The 17,380-nt window shown below is 48.0% G+C and overlaps 1 protein-coding gene across 2 annotated transcripts in view; it reads left to right on the plus strand.

The window, feature by feature from the left end:
* Positions 1 to 17,380, plus strand: part of IFT74 (intraflagellar transport 74) — a 584,252-nt gene that overhangs the window by 85,995 nt on the left and 480,877 nt on the right. For both annotated transcript variants that reach the window (XM_029606405.1, XM_029606412.1), the window contains exon 7: positions 10,645 to 10,704. In XM_029606405.1, coding sequence (XP_029462265.1) covers positions 10,645 to 10,704 — 60 coding nt within the window. The remainder of the gene's footprint in view (positions 1 to 10,644; positions 10,705 to 17,380) is intronic.

The raw sequence follows: 17,380 nt of genomic DNA on the forward strand, positions 1-17,380 counted from the left end.
GCATCAAGAGCTGCAGCTTCCGGTATTAGTGCCAGGAGGTGGGCCTGGCTTAAGGCCTCAGACCTTACGCCAGAGGTCCAAGAGAAAACTGGTGGACCTCCCCTGTACAGGGGACAACTTATTTGGTACAAAAGTACAGGAAGCGGTCTCCCAAATAAAGGAATATAATGAGATCTGAAGGCAGCTATCCTCCCTCCCTCAGGACCCCACTACACATACTACCCATAGAACTCAAAGGAGGGACATGAGAAGGCCTTATTATCGTCAAAAACGATTTTATCCTCCCGCATCTCGGCCTAGACAATCAAGAACTTATATTTCTCTCTTCTCCCAGTTTGACCATCCTTGTTCTTTGTAACTGCAATTTCATCTGCACAAGTTCCAATTTTATTGTATCCTGCACCCCCTGTTCAAATGTAAATCGGCATGATGTGATTGTATCATGAATGCCGGTATATAAAAAACTTAAATAAATAAATAAATAAAAGAACTCAGCACAGAACACATCCTCGTCAGCAGAGAGCACCTAGGCCCCAGCCTGCTACACAATCAGGTCCTGCTGCTGGCTTTTGAAGCTATATCCAGGGAACTAAGCCTTTCCATAAATCCTCGACCAGAACTCCCAGTAGGAGGCAGATTATCCAAATTTTACAACAATTGGATAACAATAACAATGGATCAATGGGTTCTGTCTATCATATCTCGAGGATACCAACTCAATTTCCTCTCAATTCCCGCAGAATTTCAACCAACTCAGCTTCATTTCAACAAACATCACATCCCTCAACTTCAAATAGAATTATCCACCCTTCTGAAATCCAGGGCTGTAGAACCGGTGCCCAGGTCTCAGCAGGGCAGAGGATTCTACTCCCGTTATTTCCTTATTCCAAAGAAAACAGGAGACCTACGTCCCATCCTGGACCTCAGAAATCTCAACAAATTTCTCAAAAAAGAAAAGTTCAGGATGGTTTCTCTGGGCACCATGCTTCCACTTCTTCAAAAAGGGGATTGGCTTTGTTCTCTGGATCTCCAAGTCGCTTACGCTCACATTCCAATATTCCCTCCTCATCGCAAATATCTGCGCTTCATAGTAGGTCACCAACATTTCCAATACAGAGTTCTGCCTTTCGGACTAGCCTCTGCTCCCAGAGTATTCACAAAATGCATGGCAGTAATAGCAGCACACTTGCACAAGCAAGGTGTTCATGTCTTCCCATATCTCGATGACTGGCTCATCAGAAGTCAATCTCTACAAGGAGCTCTCACTTCTCTCAATCACACAATCACCACACTCCATTCCATGGGTTTTCTTCTCAATTATCAGAAATCCCATCTCAAACCATTGCAAGTACTGCAATTCATAGGAGCAGAGCTCAACACCATCCTCGCAAAGGCCTTTTTACCCGAGGATCGTGCAGAAACACTATCCCTACTGGCAAACTCGATTCGTTCAGGCAAACAAGCAACAGCTCATCAGTTTCTAACCTGTGGAGGCCACATGGCCTCCACAGTTCATGTCACTCCTATGGCAAGGTTAGCCATGAGGATAACTCAATGGACTTTAAGATCACAATGGATCCAGGCCATTCAACCACTGTCCTCTCCAATTCAAGTAACCCACCGGCTACGCTCATCTCTACTTTGGTTGACGAACAAGGACAATTTGCGCAAGAGCCTACCCTTCCAACAACCAGTCCCACAGATAACTTTAACTACAGATGCATCCACCTTGGGTTGGGGAGCACACATAGACACTCTCCAAACTCAAGGGACTTGGACAACACTCGAAGCAACATTTCAAATCAATTTTCTGGAGCTTCGAGCTATACGCTATGCGCTACATGCGTTCAAGGACTGCCTTTCATACAAAACTGTTCTCATCCAAATGGACAACACAGTAGACACGTGGTACATCAACAAGCAAGGAGGTACAGGATCGTATCTCCTCTGTCAGGAAGCTGCACAGATTTGGAGCTGGGCCCTTGACCACTCAATGTTCTCCGAAACACTTACCTGGCGGGATATAAATAAATGAATAACAAACTAGGGATTGCGGTTGCCAAACAGACATTAACCAGTTGGCTAGCAGATTGCATCTCCTTCTGTTATGCCCAGGTGGACTTGAATCTGGTAGGTCATGTCAAGGCTTATTCTTTCCAAGCCATAGCAGCTTCAGTGGCTCACCTACAAACGGGTGTCCAAGGAGGAGATCTGCAAAGCTGTGATATAGAGTTCTCTTCACACATTCACATCACACTACTGTTTAGACAGGGACTCCTGATGCAGAAATAGATTTGACCAGTTTGTCCTGAAAAATCCCTTTTGAGGTGTAGAATCCAACTCCACTCCCATTGTTTGTATTTAAGGCAGTCCCTCATAGGAAGATAAAAATTTTAAAGAAAGCCTGTTGCCATCAAGAGTAATTTGTTGTTGTACATATTGGCAATTCTGTTGTTCCCTCTTTTTCATTTGGGGAAGATTATAGCTAGGGGTTCTCCACTTGTGAGGATTGCCATCCTGCTTGTCCTCAGAGAAAGCAGAGTTGCTTACCTGTAATAAGTGTTCTCTGAGGACAGCAGGGTGTTAGTCCTCACAAAACATGCCCGCTTTCCCTTGGAGTTGGCGTCTCCTTATTTAAGCTAAGAAATGAGACTAAAGAGGTCCCTGGGTGGATGTATGGCATAATGGCATGCTGACACAGTCAAAGTTCTAGAAATTTTGCCATAAAAATTCTGGCACCATTTGATGATATCACCCACTTCTGAGGATTGACATCCTGCTATGCTCAGAGAACACGTATTGCGGATAAACAATTCTTTTTTACTTTAAAATGTTCAAGCATAAAATACCAGAACTGACAACTCTGTTCAGACTCAATTATCATATATAGACGACAATGCTCCCAGTAGCATCCGCTGTTGCTTTGACAGTAGCACTGGTAGCATAAGCCAGGGGTGTTCAAACTAGTCCTTGGAGCTCTCCCAGCTGATTGGATTTTCAGGATATCTCTAATAAATATACATGAGAAATATTTGTATACATAAGAAGTAGTGCTTGGAAATAAATCGCATTCATATTCATTAGAGATATCCTGAAAACCTGACTGCTTGTGGGGAGGGGGCTCAGGAACTGATTTGAGAAACTTTTTTTTTAAGCTACCAGTGTTGCCACCAGAGTATTATCCGACAACAACACTAGACTCCTCCTCGAATATTCTGATCATACTGCACTCCAAGCAGCCTTGGGGTTTTGGGGGGTGGCAGGTGGGGAGGGAGAAATCTAGTTGGGGATGCATGTGGGAGGGGATGATGGGGATTAGGAGTCAGGCTGGAGGCCATATTTATTTTCACAATCTGATTTTGGGCTGAAGAAGACGCCTAAGTTCTATAGGCCTGCAACTCTCTTGTAATCTTGATGGATGTGTGCGTGTGCTCCTGTTCCGGTTGCTGAGGCCCAAATTAATTTTTGTTTTCGTGGGTTAGGAGATCAGGTCTGCAAATTGTGCTTTTTTTTTTCTTTTCTTAACGGAATATGTTTCAATATTTCTCACAGGACAAGCAGGAGGGTAGTCCTCACATATGGGTGACATCACAGGATGGAGCCCAATCACGGAACACTTTTGTCAAAGTTTCTAGAACTTTGACTGGCCCCTACTGGGCATGCCCAGCATGGCACTAACCCTGCAGCCAGCAGGGATCCCCTTCAGTCTTCTTTTTTCTGTGCAGCAGTAGCCACGCGGTTAAGGAGCTCCACAGAGATTCCTGACAGGAATTTTTCTCACAGAATTACTAAAAAGTTTCATACCCTACAGGGGTCCCTCCTTTGAATTTTTGACTCCGCGGTACTCCGGTACGTTTTTACCCGTTTTCAGTCGATTCCCGTCTAGTTTGGCCGTCGACTGAACCGCGGCTCGAGTATTTTCATGGCCATGGCGTCGGGTTTTCGTTGGTGCCCGGACTGCAATCGCACCATGTCCATAACAGACCCTCATAAAGTCTGTGTAATGTGTCTCGGATGTGAGCACGATGTCCTGACCTGCACCAAATATGCCCTAATGACACCCAAAGGTCGCAAGGTCAGAATGGAGAAGGTGGAACTCTTCCATGCTCAAACCCCGACGCTGTCTATTGCATTAACGTCATCAGAACCGGCACTGTCAACTTCGCGCCAGTATTGACCACCGGCCGGTGACTGGCATCAACGACTTTTCGGACTTTAACTCCCTCTACTCTTCCTCAGGACTGAGGGGATCGTAGAGAGCGACATCGACATCGGAAGCCTCAAACCATCGAGGGAGCAAAATCATCGACCTCGCCTTTGTCCGAGCCGCCGTCGAATAAACCCCATCCAGAAAAGGCACCGACCTTTTCGGCGACCGGGTCACCGAGGCAACCCTCACCCGAAAGGGGATTGGGAGCCGTGACTCCGCCCTTAACGGTGGTCCCTCCAGCTATGCCTCTGCCTCCTGTTCTGGAGCCGGGACTGCTTGCTCCAGGTCTCCGAGAAGAACTGGACTGGCTAGTTCAGGAGGCCATCGACAAGGCAATGCATCGACTCCAAGTTCCTCCGGCACCCACACCGGTACCGATCATGGAACTGACCGCTGACCCGATTCCAGCAGCGTTGGCACCACTGCTCTCGAAAATGGAAGCGCTCATCGCCGCTTTTTCACCGATGGATCCCGGGTCACTGATGGCTCCGGTGCCCTCTCCGCTTACCTTGTCATCGGGAGGGGAAACACCGTTCCGCATCCCTCCATCGGGAGTCCTGCCGATGCCGATACGTCCGTCGGCGCCACTGATCCATTCATGGATGCCTTTGATGCCTGCACCGGTGCCTCCAATTATTCCTTTGATTCCTTTGGAGCCTAGACCAGAACCTTCAGGGATTCCACCATCCCATCCCCCTAGGGCTCCTAGAGGGGCAGATGCCGATCCCTACGATACCTGGACAGAATGTTCTTCACCAGACACCGATGACTTGCCTTCACCACCTTCTCCTTCTGAAAGCAGAAAGCTTTCTCCTCCAGAGGACCTTTCCTTCATAAAATTTGTAAAGGAGGTATCTGAATTGGTTCCCTTCCAATTACAGACCGAGCACGATGACAGGCACCAAATGATGGAGTTGTTACAATTCCTGGATGCTCCCAAGGAAATTACCTCCATCCCTATTCACCAAGCTCTTCTGGATCTCTTCAAAAAGAACTGGGAACACCCTGGCTCTGTTGCTCCAGTCAACAGGAAGGCTGACATCACTTATTTGGTACAGACAGCCCCAAGTTTTCAAAAATCTCAATTGAATCACCACTCTGTCGTCATGGAATCTGCCCAAAAGAGAGGAAAGAGATCAAAACCTTATACTTCCTTTCCCCCAGGCAAGGAGCAAAAATTTCTAGATGCAGTTGGTCGCCGGGTCTTCCAGGGCTCAATGCTCATCTCTCGAATCGCCTCTTATCAGCTCTATATGACCCAATACAACAGGGCCTTATTTAAGCAGATACAAGACGTGACAGACTCCCTGCCTCAGCAATTTCAAGATCAGCTCCAAACCCTAGTAAACAAAGGTTTTGAGGCAGGCAAGCATGAGATAAGATCATCTTATGATATCTTTGACACTGCTACCCCAGGGTATCTGCAGCTGCTATCTCGGCGAGAAGATGGGCCTGGCTCAAGTCTTCGGACCTTCGCCCTGAAGTGCAGGATAGATTGTCCGACCTGCTCTGTATGGGAGACAATCTGTTCAGCGAACAGATTCAACGAACGGTGGCGGAACTCAAGGACCATCATGAGACCATGAGACAGCTATCTCTCATGCCTTCTGATTATGCCTCCAAGCAGCCATTCAGGAAGGATACTAAAAAGTCATTCTTCCGTCCAAAGAAGTCCTATCCACCACCGTCTAGGACTCGTTCCACGAGACCTTTCCATAAGGCCCAATCTCGTCAGACACAAAAACAAAAGCCACAAGCAGCTCCTCAGCCGGGTCCTGCTTCCAGTTTTTGACTCCTGCATAGAGAGCAGCAGCCAGCTTCCACTGCCTCAGATACCAGTGGGAGGTTGATTGTGCCATTTCCACAGCACGTGGCACACAATCACCTCAGACCAGTGGGTCCTCGCCATAATTTCTCAGGGTTATCACCTGAACTTTCTCTCCATCCCACTGGACTCCCCACCTTGGCTGACGTGGGGAACATCCGACCACTCACCACTTCTGGAACAGGAGGTCTCCCTCCTCCTCCAGTCCAGAGCAATAAAATCAGTACCCTATTCCCAACAAGGCCTAGGATTCTATTCCTGGTACTTTCTAATCCCCAAAAAATCAGGTGGCGTTCGTACAATTCTGGACCTACGTGCCCTCAACCAGTACCTCCAATGAGAAAAGTTCAAGATGGTACCCTTGGGTTCCCTCCTTCCTTTTCTGCAAAAAGGAGGCTGGCTCTGCTCTCTAGACCTTCAGGACGCATACACTCATATTGCAATAACTCCATCTCATCGCAAATACCTGAGATTTCTGGTAGGCCCCAAGCAATATCAGTACCGAGTGCTTCTATTCGGCCTCGCGTCTGCAACACAAGTCTTCACGAAATGTCTCGTAGTAGTTGCAGCCTTCCTCAGGACTCAAGGTGTTCACGTCTACCCCTATCTAGATGATTGATTGATCAGGGTTCCCACTCAGCAAACTGCTCTGTCGTCCCCGCATCTTATCTTACACACCTTGATTTCGCTAGGATTTCTCGTCAACTACGACAAATCCTACTTAGTCCCATCTCAAACCTTATCATTCATAGGGGCAGACTTGGACACCTTGCAGGCAAAAGCTTTTCTACCTTGACAACGAGCTCTCACTCTCGTCTCTCTTGCGCACCAGCTGCAGTCTCAGCGCTACACGACTGCACGCCGCTTTCTCATCCTACTGGGACACATGGCGTCCTCAGTTCAGGTCACCCCAATGGCCCGCCTATGCAGTGGACTCTAAGGTCACAATGGACTCCATGCATTCAGCCCCTGTCGACCATTGTCCACGTCACCGACTCACTCCGTCAGTCTCTTGCCTGGTGGAAAAATCTGATCAATCTCCTCCAAGGCTTGTCCTTCCAACCTGCAGACCCTCAAATAATTCTCACCACCGATGCTTCCAATCTCGGCTGGGGAGCCCATGTGGCCAATCTGCAGACACAAGGAAATTGGTCTCCAGAGGAAGCCAAATACCAAATCAATTTCCTGGAGCTGTGAGCAATCAGATATGCTCTCAGGGTATTTCAGGATCGCCTGTCCAATCAGGCCATCCTGATTCAGACGGACAAACAGGTGGCCATGTGGTACGTCAACAAACAGGGAGGGACAGGCTCCTACCTTCTGTGTCAAGAAGCTGCACAGATATAGGTGGAGGCCCTCTCCCATTCGATGTACCACAGGGCCACCTACTTGCCGGGAGTGGACAATGTGTTGGCAGACAAGCTAAGTCGCGCCTTTCAACCGCACGAGTGGTCTCTCAACCCCTTAGTGGCGGACTCGATCTTCCAACAATGGGGTTACCCTCATATATATCTCTTTGCAACATGTCAAAACCGCAAAGTACAGAACTTTTGCTCTCTCACTCGCAGGCAACACTCACAACCAAGAGATGCGTTCTCCCTCTCGTGGGCGACTGGTCTCTTATATGCATTCCCTCCACTTTCACTTCTCTCAAAGACTCGTGAAGTTACTTCAGGACAAGGGAACCATGATCCTGATAGCACCTCACTGGCCTCGCCAAGTGTGGTTTCCAATACTTCAGGATCTCTCCATTCGCAGGCACATTCCCTTGGGAAAGGACCTGCTTCTGATTACGCAAAACGATGGGTGCCTGCGCCACCCCAATCTGCAAGCCTTGTCCCTGACGGCATGGATGTTGAAAGATTAATCCTTTAGCCACTTAACCTTTCTGAATCAGTTTCCCGTTTCCTGATTGCTTCACGGAAGCCTTCCACAAGAAAATCTTATTCTTACAAATGGAACAGGTTTCAGTGATGGTGCTCTTCTCAATCCCTTGACCCCTTTACCTGTCCAATCACGAAGTTTCTGGACCAACTCTGGCACTTGTCGGAGTCAGGTCTAAAAATGTCCTCCATCAGAATGCATGATAGTGCGGTGGCCGCCTTCCATAAAGGTGTTGGGGATATTCCTTTATCAGTACAACCCCTTGTAACACGTTTTCTGAAGGGCTTGCTTCACCTCAAGCCTCCACTGCATCCTCCGGCCCCTTCTTGGGACCTCAACCTGGTTTAGGAAGGCTCATGAAACCACCATTCGAGCCTCTCCACTCCGGTGCACTTCGCTATCTCAAATGGAAAGTGATTTTCCTTTTGGCAATCATTTTGGCTCGCAGAGTTAGTGAGTTACAGGCCTTAGTTACCTACCCGCCTTACACTAAACTTTTGCAAGACCGGGTAGTATTCCGCAATCACCCTACGTTTTTGCCTAAGGTAGTGTCAGAGTTTCATCTCAATTAATCCATTATACTACCTACCTTTTTTCCCTGGCCCCATTCCAATCCAGGAGAGCAGGCTCTGCATACCCTTGACTGTAAAAGGGCTCTAGCGTTCTACCTAGACCGTACAGCTGTCCACAGGAAAAGCACTCAGTTGTTTGTCTCTTTCCATTCCACTAAATTGGGGCAGCCTGTGGGTAAGTAGACTCTCTCTTCTTGGTTAGCGGACTGCATATCCTTTGGCTATCAGCAAGCAGGCATTCAGTAGCGACTTAATTAGCACACCTACAATCGGTGCCACTTCCTGACATTTGCAGGGCTGCCACCTGGTGTTCTCTCCATACCTTTACACTATTGCTTGGACAAGGCCGGAAGACAAGATTCCATCTTCGGCCAATCTGTCCTGCGTAACCTATTCACAACATGACGTACCAACGCCCTTCCGCCTGCCCGTTAGGGTTCAGGATGCCCTCAGCCAAATTCCACGTCAGTTGTTGTGCCTGTTGCACGTCTTGGGTAGATTTGGTGCATACTCGGACATCCTCAGCTCGGTACTCACCCATATGTGAGGACTACCATCCTGCTTGTCCTGTGAGAAAGCAAATGGTGCTTACCTGTAACAGGTGTTCTCACAGGACAGCAGGATGTTAGTCCTCACGAAACCCGCCTGCCGCCCCGCGGTATTGGGTTCATTACGTTTCTTATTTTATTTTTAGGCACTTCCTGTATCTTTTTAAACAAGACTGAAGGGGACGCCTTTTGGCTGCAGGGTTAGTGCCATGCTGAGCATGCCCAGTAGGGGCCAGTCAAAGTTCTAGAAACTTTAACAAAAGTGTTCCGTGATTGGGCTCCATCTTGTGATGTCACCCATATGTGAGGACTAACATCCTGCTGTCCTGTGAGAACACCTGTTAAAGGTAAGCAACATTTGCTATTTGGTTAAAATTATCCACGTACACATACCCAGATAACTAATGGGCCGATACAGTAAAAATCGCGGGAGAGCGGGCAAGCGCCTGCTTTCCTGGCGCGCGCACAGGACACTCTTTTCGGACAGGAGCGGCGGCTTTCAGCGGGTTTGACAGCTGACGCTCAATTTTGTCGGCGTCGGTTCTCGAGCCCGCTGACAGCCACAGGTTCGGAAACCGGATGCCGTCAAAATTGAGCGTCCGGTTTTCAACCTGCAAGTCAAGGGCCTATTTACATTTTTTTACTTTTTTTTAAACTTTCGGGACCTCCGACTTAATATCGCCATGATATTAAGTCGCCATGATATTAAGTCGGAGGGTGCACAGAAAAGCAGTTTTTACTGCTTTTTTGTGCCCTTTCCTGGTGCCTGGAGAAATTAACGCCTACCTTTGGGTAGGCGCTAATTTCTGAAAGTAAAATGTGCGGCTTGGCTGTACATTTTGCTTTCTGAATCGCGCGGGAATACCTAATAGGGCCATCAACATGCATTTGCATGTTGCGGGCTCTATTAGGTTCGGGGGGGTTGGACGCGCGTTTTCGACGCGCTATTACCCCTTACTGAATAAAGGGTAATAGCGCGTCCAAAAGGGGTAAAGCTAGCGCTTCCAAAACGCGTGTTAACAGTGCGCTTCGCCGGAGCGCACTGTACTGTATCTGCCTGTAAATAAGTTATTCAGCTAAGTCTGGATATGCTTCAGAACATGTTTAAAGTTAACTCTGAATATTGGAGATAGCTAGGTAAGTTATCCAGCTAAGTTAACGCTGTCCTGGAAGGCCTTCAATTTATCTGAATAGATTTTATCCGACTAATAACTTATTTGGATAAAATTTATCCAGTTACAGAGTCATATATTTAAACCCCAGGATTCGTCCAGCTAATAGAAAAGTTATCCAGACAAACCCTTTTGAAAATAGACCTGCCGTAGCTACAATAAAAATGATAATTAAGCATTAAGACAATCGATGTATTTACCTGATAAAATATTAGTTACCCATTCCATTTGAGTTAGGAGGAGCATAAGCAGAGTATATATGTTAAATATGAAATTAGTTGAGTGGTGGTTTTCTGTTGGTGATGATGAAGTGTGTTTAGCATTTTCCAGTTTGAATGAAGCAAACCTGTGTCTTAATTGCTTACCAAAATATTGTGCTAGTTTTTTCGGAGTAGACAATATTAATAACTGCTGAATATCCATCTCATTGCAGTTGGTGGATAAACTCAATACTAATACTGACATGGAGGAAGTAATGAATGACTACAATATGGTAAGAACTCTTTTCTTGTTAGAGTGCTTCTGTGTTAAGACAGCTGAAAAAATGAGGCTACCCAATACTTGTGTATAAAGAAGCCAATACTTAAAGGCATGTAGCTGAATAGTTATTCATAAGTTATTCAGTTAAATGACGCATTTTCAAAATAGCTGGTATTCATTCAGTTAACTTTTAGCCAGATAAGTCATCATTTGCTAAAAATTAACTACATAAGTAATAGGCTTTTCAGGGATATTCTGGGATGGGGACAAGTTAGCTGATTAATTCTGATATTAGGAGTTAGCTGAATAGGTTAATCTGCTAACTTCAGACTTGCTGAGGGCACATTTATAGTTATCTGGCTGTGTGTAGCTGGATAACATTAGCCTTAACCAGCTTGTAACAGAGTGACCCTATTTTCCCCCTTTTTGTGTGTGCTGGACCAGGCTAGATGCCTGGTCCACCTTAAATCCCACAGAGGGAGAGAGCTGTATGGGCGGGACACAGCTGGGGCTGGGATAAGTGTGCAAGACCAGCTGTGTTCAGGAGGCCTCTATGTTTCCAGGAGGAAGACAGCTCCTGTAAAGTGCTCTGTCCAAACCAGAAGAGAGTGCCCTGAACAGCCACCTGCTCACCACAGTACAGTGCCTGGAAGGCCTGGGCTTAGTGATAAACTACGAGAAGTCCAGCCTTCAGCCCATGAGGAACATGCAGTTCATTGGTGCCAGTATCAGTACAGCCCAGGGCCGGGAGTTCCTGCCAACCGACAGGGCCATTGCGCTCCGCACCCTAACCCTGCAGGTGAAGGACTCGTCATACATGTTGGCCCGCCAGCTTTTGACCTTGCTAGCCACATGGCGGCTGCCATTTATGTGGTACCTCACACACGTCTACATATCCGCATACTGCAATGGAGCCTAAAAGCCCAATGGACTCAGTTCTCCCAGCTGTTTTTTCTGCCAAGTTCGCATCACCACCAGCATGCATTCTGATCTCCACTGGTGGGCTTCAGCCGGCAACTCTGTCCCTAGGGATGTGTCTCCGCCCTCTACCTCATCAATTGATTCTTACCACAGATATTTCGACTGTGGGTTGGGGGGCCCATCTATGCCGCATTCACACGCAGGGCCTCTGGTCTCCATGGGAGAGGACCCAGCAGATAAACTTCCTGGAGCTCCGAGTGATAGGAAACACTTTGGGCGCTTTTGAGGTTCGCCTGCAAGGGAAGGTCTTCATGATCCCTGCAGACAACCAGGTCGCAATGCTCTTCATCAACAAGAAAGGAGGATCTGGTTCTTAGATACTATGCAGGGAAGCGGTGTGGATACTGGAGTGGGTAGAACAACGCTCCATCTCCCTACAGGCCACCTATCTACCTGGCATAGAAAATGCCACAGCGGACAGGGTGAGCAGAATCTTCCATTCCCATGAGTGGGAATTGCACCATGAGGTTGCAGACTCCCTCTTCCAACGCTGGGGCCTGTCAGACGTGGACCTCTTCACCACAGAGAGCAACTGGAAAGTGAGGGCGTTCTGCTCTGTGTATCCAAGCCCGTGTCACCTGGCACGAGATGCCTTCCTCATTCCCTGGACAAACGGGGTCCTCTATGCATACCCTCCAATACCCTTCATTTCCAGGACTGTGCAGAAATGCATTCTAGACGCAGTGGATCTCATCCTCGTAGCTCCGGCATGGCCCAGGCAACTGTGGTACGCCTATCTTGTATGTCTATCCATGGAACCTCCCATTCCCCTGGGCAACAGTTTGACACTGCTGTCTCAGGACAGGAGCTCGCTGCTCCACCTGCTCCATTCCTCTCTTCATCTCATGGCGTGGAGATTGAGTGAACAGTGCTAAAACACCTGCGATTGCCTGTTGCGATTCAAGGTGTCTTGATCTCGTCTCGGAAATCCTCCACCAGACGCAAATTTCAGGCCAAACACTTCGACCCCTTCTTGTGTTCCCTGGAGCATCTGCTGGAATACTTTCACTCCCTCTTCCAGTCCAGTTTGGCCACCGCATCAGTGAGGGTTCATGTTAGTGAATTGCTGCTTACCACTATCCTCACAGAGGTCTACCTATTTCCAACCATCCCCTGATCTCTTGCTTCATGTGGGGCATCCTGCATGTGCAGCTGTAGTCATCACCCTGAACCCTAAGCAGAGCCCCTCAGTTTCTTTTTTTTCCATGGAGCCGTGTAGTCGCGATATTCAGCTTTGCTCTCTCCTCAGTTTTTGTAAGTAATTTTTTCCCGTTGACAGCAGGGCTGAATTAGCCATGCTGTCATGGGAACTGTCAGTAAGGCCCGGGAGGTGAAGCTTCAAAGTAGATTTCAGAAGTTTGTCTCTGAGGCTGTGTGTGAGTTCCCGTGCAGGAAGACAGAATCTCCTCAGTCTGTTTTTTCTGCCAGCGGGAACGCACGTGGAGCTTCAGTCTCCTCAACTTTGATTTTTTGATCAGAGTTTTTCTTCAGCATTTTTCATTAGTATCGAAAGATAGAACATGCCCCGTCTATCGGGTTTTAAACCCTGCCCCAGTGGGAAGATAATGTCCATAACGGACGATCATGACTGATGCTACCGGGAACAGATCACCAGCAGGACACTTGTCAGTACTGTGATAAGATGTCCCCGAAGGCTCGCAGACAGCGGGCAGAGAAAATTCAGGGCCTGAGAGCAGCGAAGGGAGGTTCGTATGCCCCCCCCCCCCCGCCCCTCGGAAGCTCACTCCTCCCCGGGGCCTGCAAAATCGTTCCCTCTCAAAGCGTGTCGAGCGGCGTCGATGGAACCGACTTCCTCCAGGCTTGGAGGTGAGAAAGGTGCTAGGCCTAAAAAACATAGAGCCTGCACTCGGGAGTGCGAACCTGCGTCGACGAGTCGTCCGCTGTGTGCTCAGGCTTTGACGGCCATCGGGGAGCCGAGTGTGTCGACACACACCAAAGCACATGGGAAGATGAAGCATTCGACGCACGAGGAGTCGCGTCGTCACGAGCCGAATCGAAGCAGAAAACATCGACGTCAACGATTAAGGAGTCGAGGCCGATGCCACATGCGTCGACCTCGAATTTAGCGACACTCCTGACGCAGCCAGTAGCGCCGACACAATTAGCACTGACTTCCTCGGACTCGGAGCATATACGCCGTCACACTTCTCCAGTGCAGTCCAAGAGATTTTCGATGCAAATACCAACAGCGTCGACGTAGTCGATGAAGCACATAACGAAGGATGGCATGGCATGGCTGAGGTCTAGTGCCATTCATGACGATGTGCACGATAAACTTGCAAATTTGCCATGTAAAGGTGACAACCTCTTCGGAGCCTGGTTTCAAGAGATGGTGGCCCAATTAAAAGAGCAGTCAGTGGCGGTACAGAGTCTAATGCATCCTCAATCATATGCGGTTTCGTCCAGGCGGTTCTATGCACTGTAACGCAGATAGTTGTTCATCCGTAGACCATATCGTCCATATGCTTTTTACCGGCCACAGCCATAGCAACCACCACTGCGAGCAGCACCACAACAGCAGCTGCATAACCGAAGAGTTTGTCTTCGTGCTCAAATACCTCAGGGACAGCAACCTGCCCCGGCTCCCAAGGCTCCTTCCTCTTTTTAGGAGTTGCACACCGACCACCACTGCCTCATTTCACAGCGGGAAGAATAAAAGCGCACTTCCAAGAGTGAGAGATGATAACCACAGATCGATGGGTACTGGATATAATTTGACACTGTTACAACCTCCAATTTACAACGTATCCTCCACTTCCATCGAATTTCACCAAAGGGAGAACGTCAAATCAACATCAGTTAGGAATAGAAATAGCTTTGCTCTTACAACAACAGGCGATACATAGCGTTTCTCCTTCCTCCCACTCTATGGGGTTCTACTCCCCATACTTCCTAATTCCCAAGAAGTCGGGATCTCTACTCCCCATTCTAGATCTCCAAGAACTCAACAAGTATTTACTCAGAGAAATTCAAAATGGTCTCCCTGAAAACCATTCTTCCTTTGCTGCTACACAAAGATTGGATGTGTTCAATCGATCTGAAGGATGCGTATACGCACATTCCTATGCACCAGGATTCCTGGCGTTACCTATCCTTCCAGTTCAAAGCTCAACACTACCAATACAAGGTCCTGCCATTTGGCCTCTCTGCAGCGCCCAGAATGTTTACAAAGTGCATGGCGGTGGTGGTGGTATTTCTTCGCCAGAAGGGCATCAAGATATTTCCTTATCTGGACGATTGGCTCATAGTGGCCTCCAGCCCAGAGATACTCAAACTTCATCTGCAGGACATATTCCACTGTGTACACAGATTGGGGCTCGTTGTCAATTACGAAAAATCGCACCTTCAGCCCTCTTAAATACTACACTTCATAGGAGCTCGACTGGACACGACCAGGAACAGAGTTTTTCTCCCGGATGAAAGGAGAATTGTTATTTGACAGCTCCTACAATCCCTCCAAGCCATTCCTTCGCCGTCAGCTCGTCAAGTACTAACGGTCTTGGGTCACATGGCGGCCGCCATTCACACAGTGCCAAACACCAGACCGCACATACGCCGTCTCCAATGGGGGCTCAAGTGGCAATGGCGACAACATTCTCAGCCGTTAGCATGGAAGTTATCCTTAACCCCAGACATGATAATGGACATACAATGGTGGCTGAACAGAACCGCACTTACAAAAGGGGCTCCGTTCACACTACTCCCGCACAACACAGTCCTGACCATAGATGCCTTCCGCAAGGGATGGGGAGCACATCTCGACCATCTAGAGACACAAGGTTTCTGCTCCCTGAATGAACAACATTTCCAAATCAATCTCCTGGAACTCAGGGCGATCAGATACGCCTTACAAGCATTTGTCCTCCACCTGCGAGGTCGTCGATTCATGGTCTACACGGACAATCAAGTGGCCATGTTTTACATAAATAAGGAGGGTCCGGTTCATGGAACCTTTGCAGAGAAACGATCATCATTCTAGAATGGGCAGCCCACCATTCCATTCATGTTCAGGCAACCTACCTTCCCGATGTAGCCAACATCAGGGCAGACAGGTTAAATCGGATTTTTCATCCACACGAATGGTCGCTTCACCCGCAAGTAGCACAACAGATTTTTGCAAAATGGGGACTTCCAACCCTGGACCTCTTCGTCACAGAGTTCAACAGAAAAGTACCACACTTCTGTTCCATATGGCCGAGCAATCTAAGGACAGCACAAGATGCTTTCCTCATCCCTTGGAAGAAAGGACTTCTATACGTTTTCCCCCCAATTCCATTACTCACCAGAACAATTCAGAAATGTATGTGGGACGGAGCGCAACTTATCCTCATCGCGCCAGCATGGCCAAGGCAACCATAGTACACTCATCTTCTACAACTCTCCGTTCAAGACCCACTTCGCTTACCCAACCGGGAAGATCTTCTCTCTCAGGAAGAGGGAACTCTTCTGCATCCGATGCATGCCTCCCTCCATCTAATAGCATGGAGATTGAGCGGGTCCTCCTAACCAAACAAGGATTGTCGTCAGCAGTATAAGACATAATCATAGCATCCCGAAAGCCTTCAACCAGAAGAAGTTATTCCTTCAAGTGGAAGAGATATACCGATTGGTGTGCGTCCAAACACATCAAACTGTTACTTTGCTCCCCTGAACTATTATTGGACTACCTTTACCAATTATATGTGGGGGGCCTAGCCATGGCATCGGTCAGAGTCCACCTCAGCACGATTGCGGCTTTCTATAGACCACACCATGGTCAAGCAATCTCGGTACACCCGACTATATCTCGTTTCATCAGAGGTCTGACACATTTAAGGCCTCCGATCTCCAAGCCGCCAGTAGCATGGGATCTCAACGTCATTTTGGAGCAAGTCTTGCTATTGCCATTCGAACCAATGGACTCTGCTCATTTCAAATACCTTACCTGGAAAGTCATGTTTCTGGTGGTGGTCACGTCAGCTCATAGAGATAGTGAATTGCAGACTGTAGTTCACTATAGTCCCTACCATCAGTTTTACCATCAGAAGGTAATCCTCAGGACTCATCCTTCATTTTTACCAAAAGTAGTTTCTCAATTTCATCTGAATCAGACTATAGAGCTACCCACCTTCTGTCCGAAACCGCATCAGAATGACAGAGAGAGACTTTTACACACATTAGACTGTAAAAGAGCACTAGCCTATTACAAGCAACTGACCACTTCAACATCAAGAGCATCACAGTTATTCATTTCCCTCAATCGGGTTGCCCCAGAATTACCGGTGGCTAAACAAACAATTTCCAGCTGGATTGCTCAGTGTATCCAGTACTGCCACCACAAACAGGGCTCTCATCTCTCTGTTCATCCTAAGGCGTATGAAGTCAGGGCTGTGGATGCTTCGTTGGCAAACCTCAGGCATGTCAACGTGGGTACCTGGTCATCCTCGCACACGTTTATGTCCCACTACTGCTTAGACCAGCACACAGCCGAAGACGCTAAGCTGGGCATGTGATTCTACATTTGCTAAAACATTAATTCAGCGTGATCGGGAGCTTAGGACTCCCATGATAGCATGGCTAATTCAGCCCTGCTATCAACGGGAAAAAGCAAGTTTGCTTACCGTAAACGGTGTTTCCGTAGATAGCAGGATGAATTAGCCACGCTGACCCACCCACTTCCCTGAGCAGTCGACATTACTCCGTATCTT

This window comes from Rhinatrema bivittatum, chromosome 1 (genome assembly GCF_901001135.1).
Source record: "Rhinatrema bivittatum chromosome 1, aRhiBiv1.1, whole genome shotgun sequence".
NCBI lineage: Eukaryota > Metazoa > Chordata > Amphibia > Gymnophiona > Rhinatrematidae > Rhinatrema > Rhinatrema bivittatum.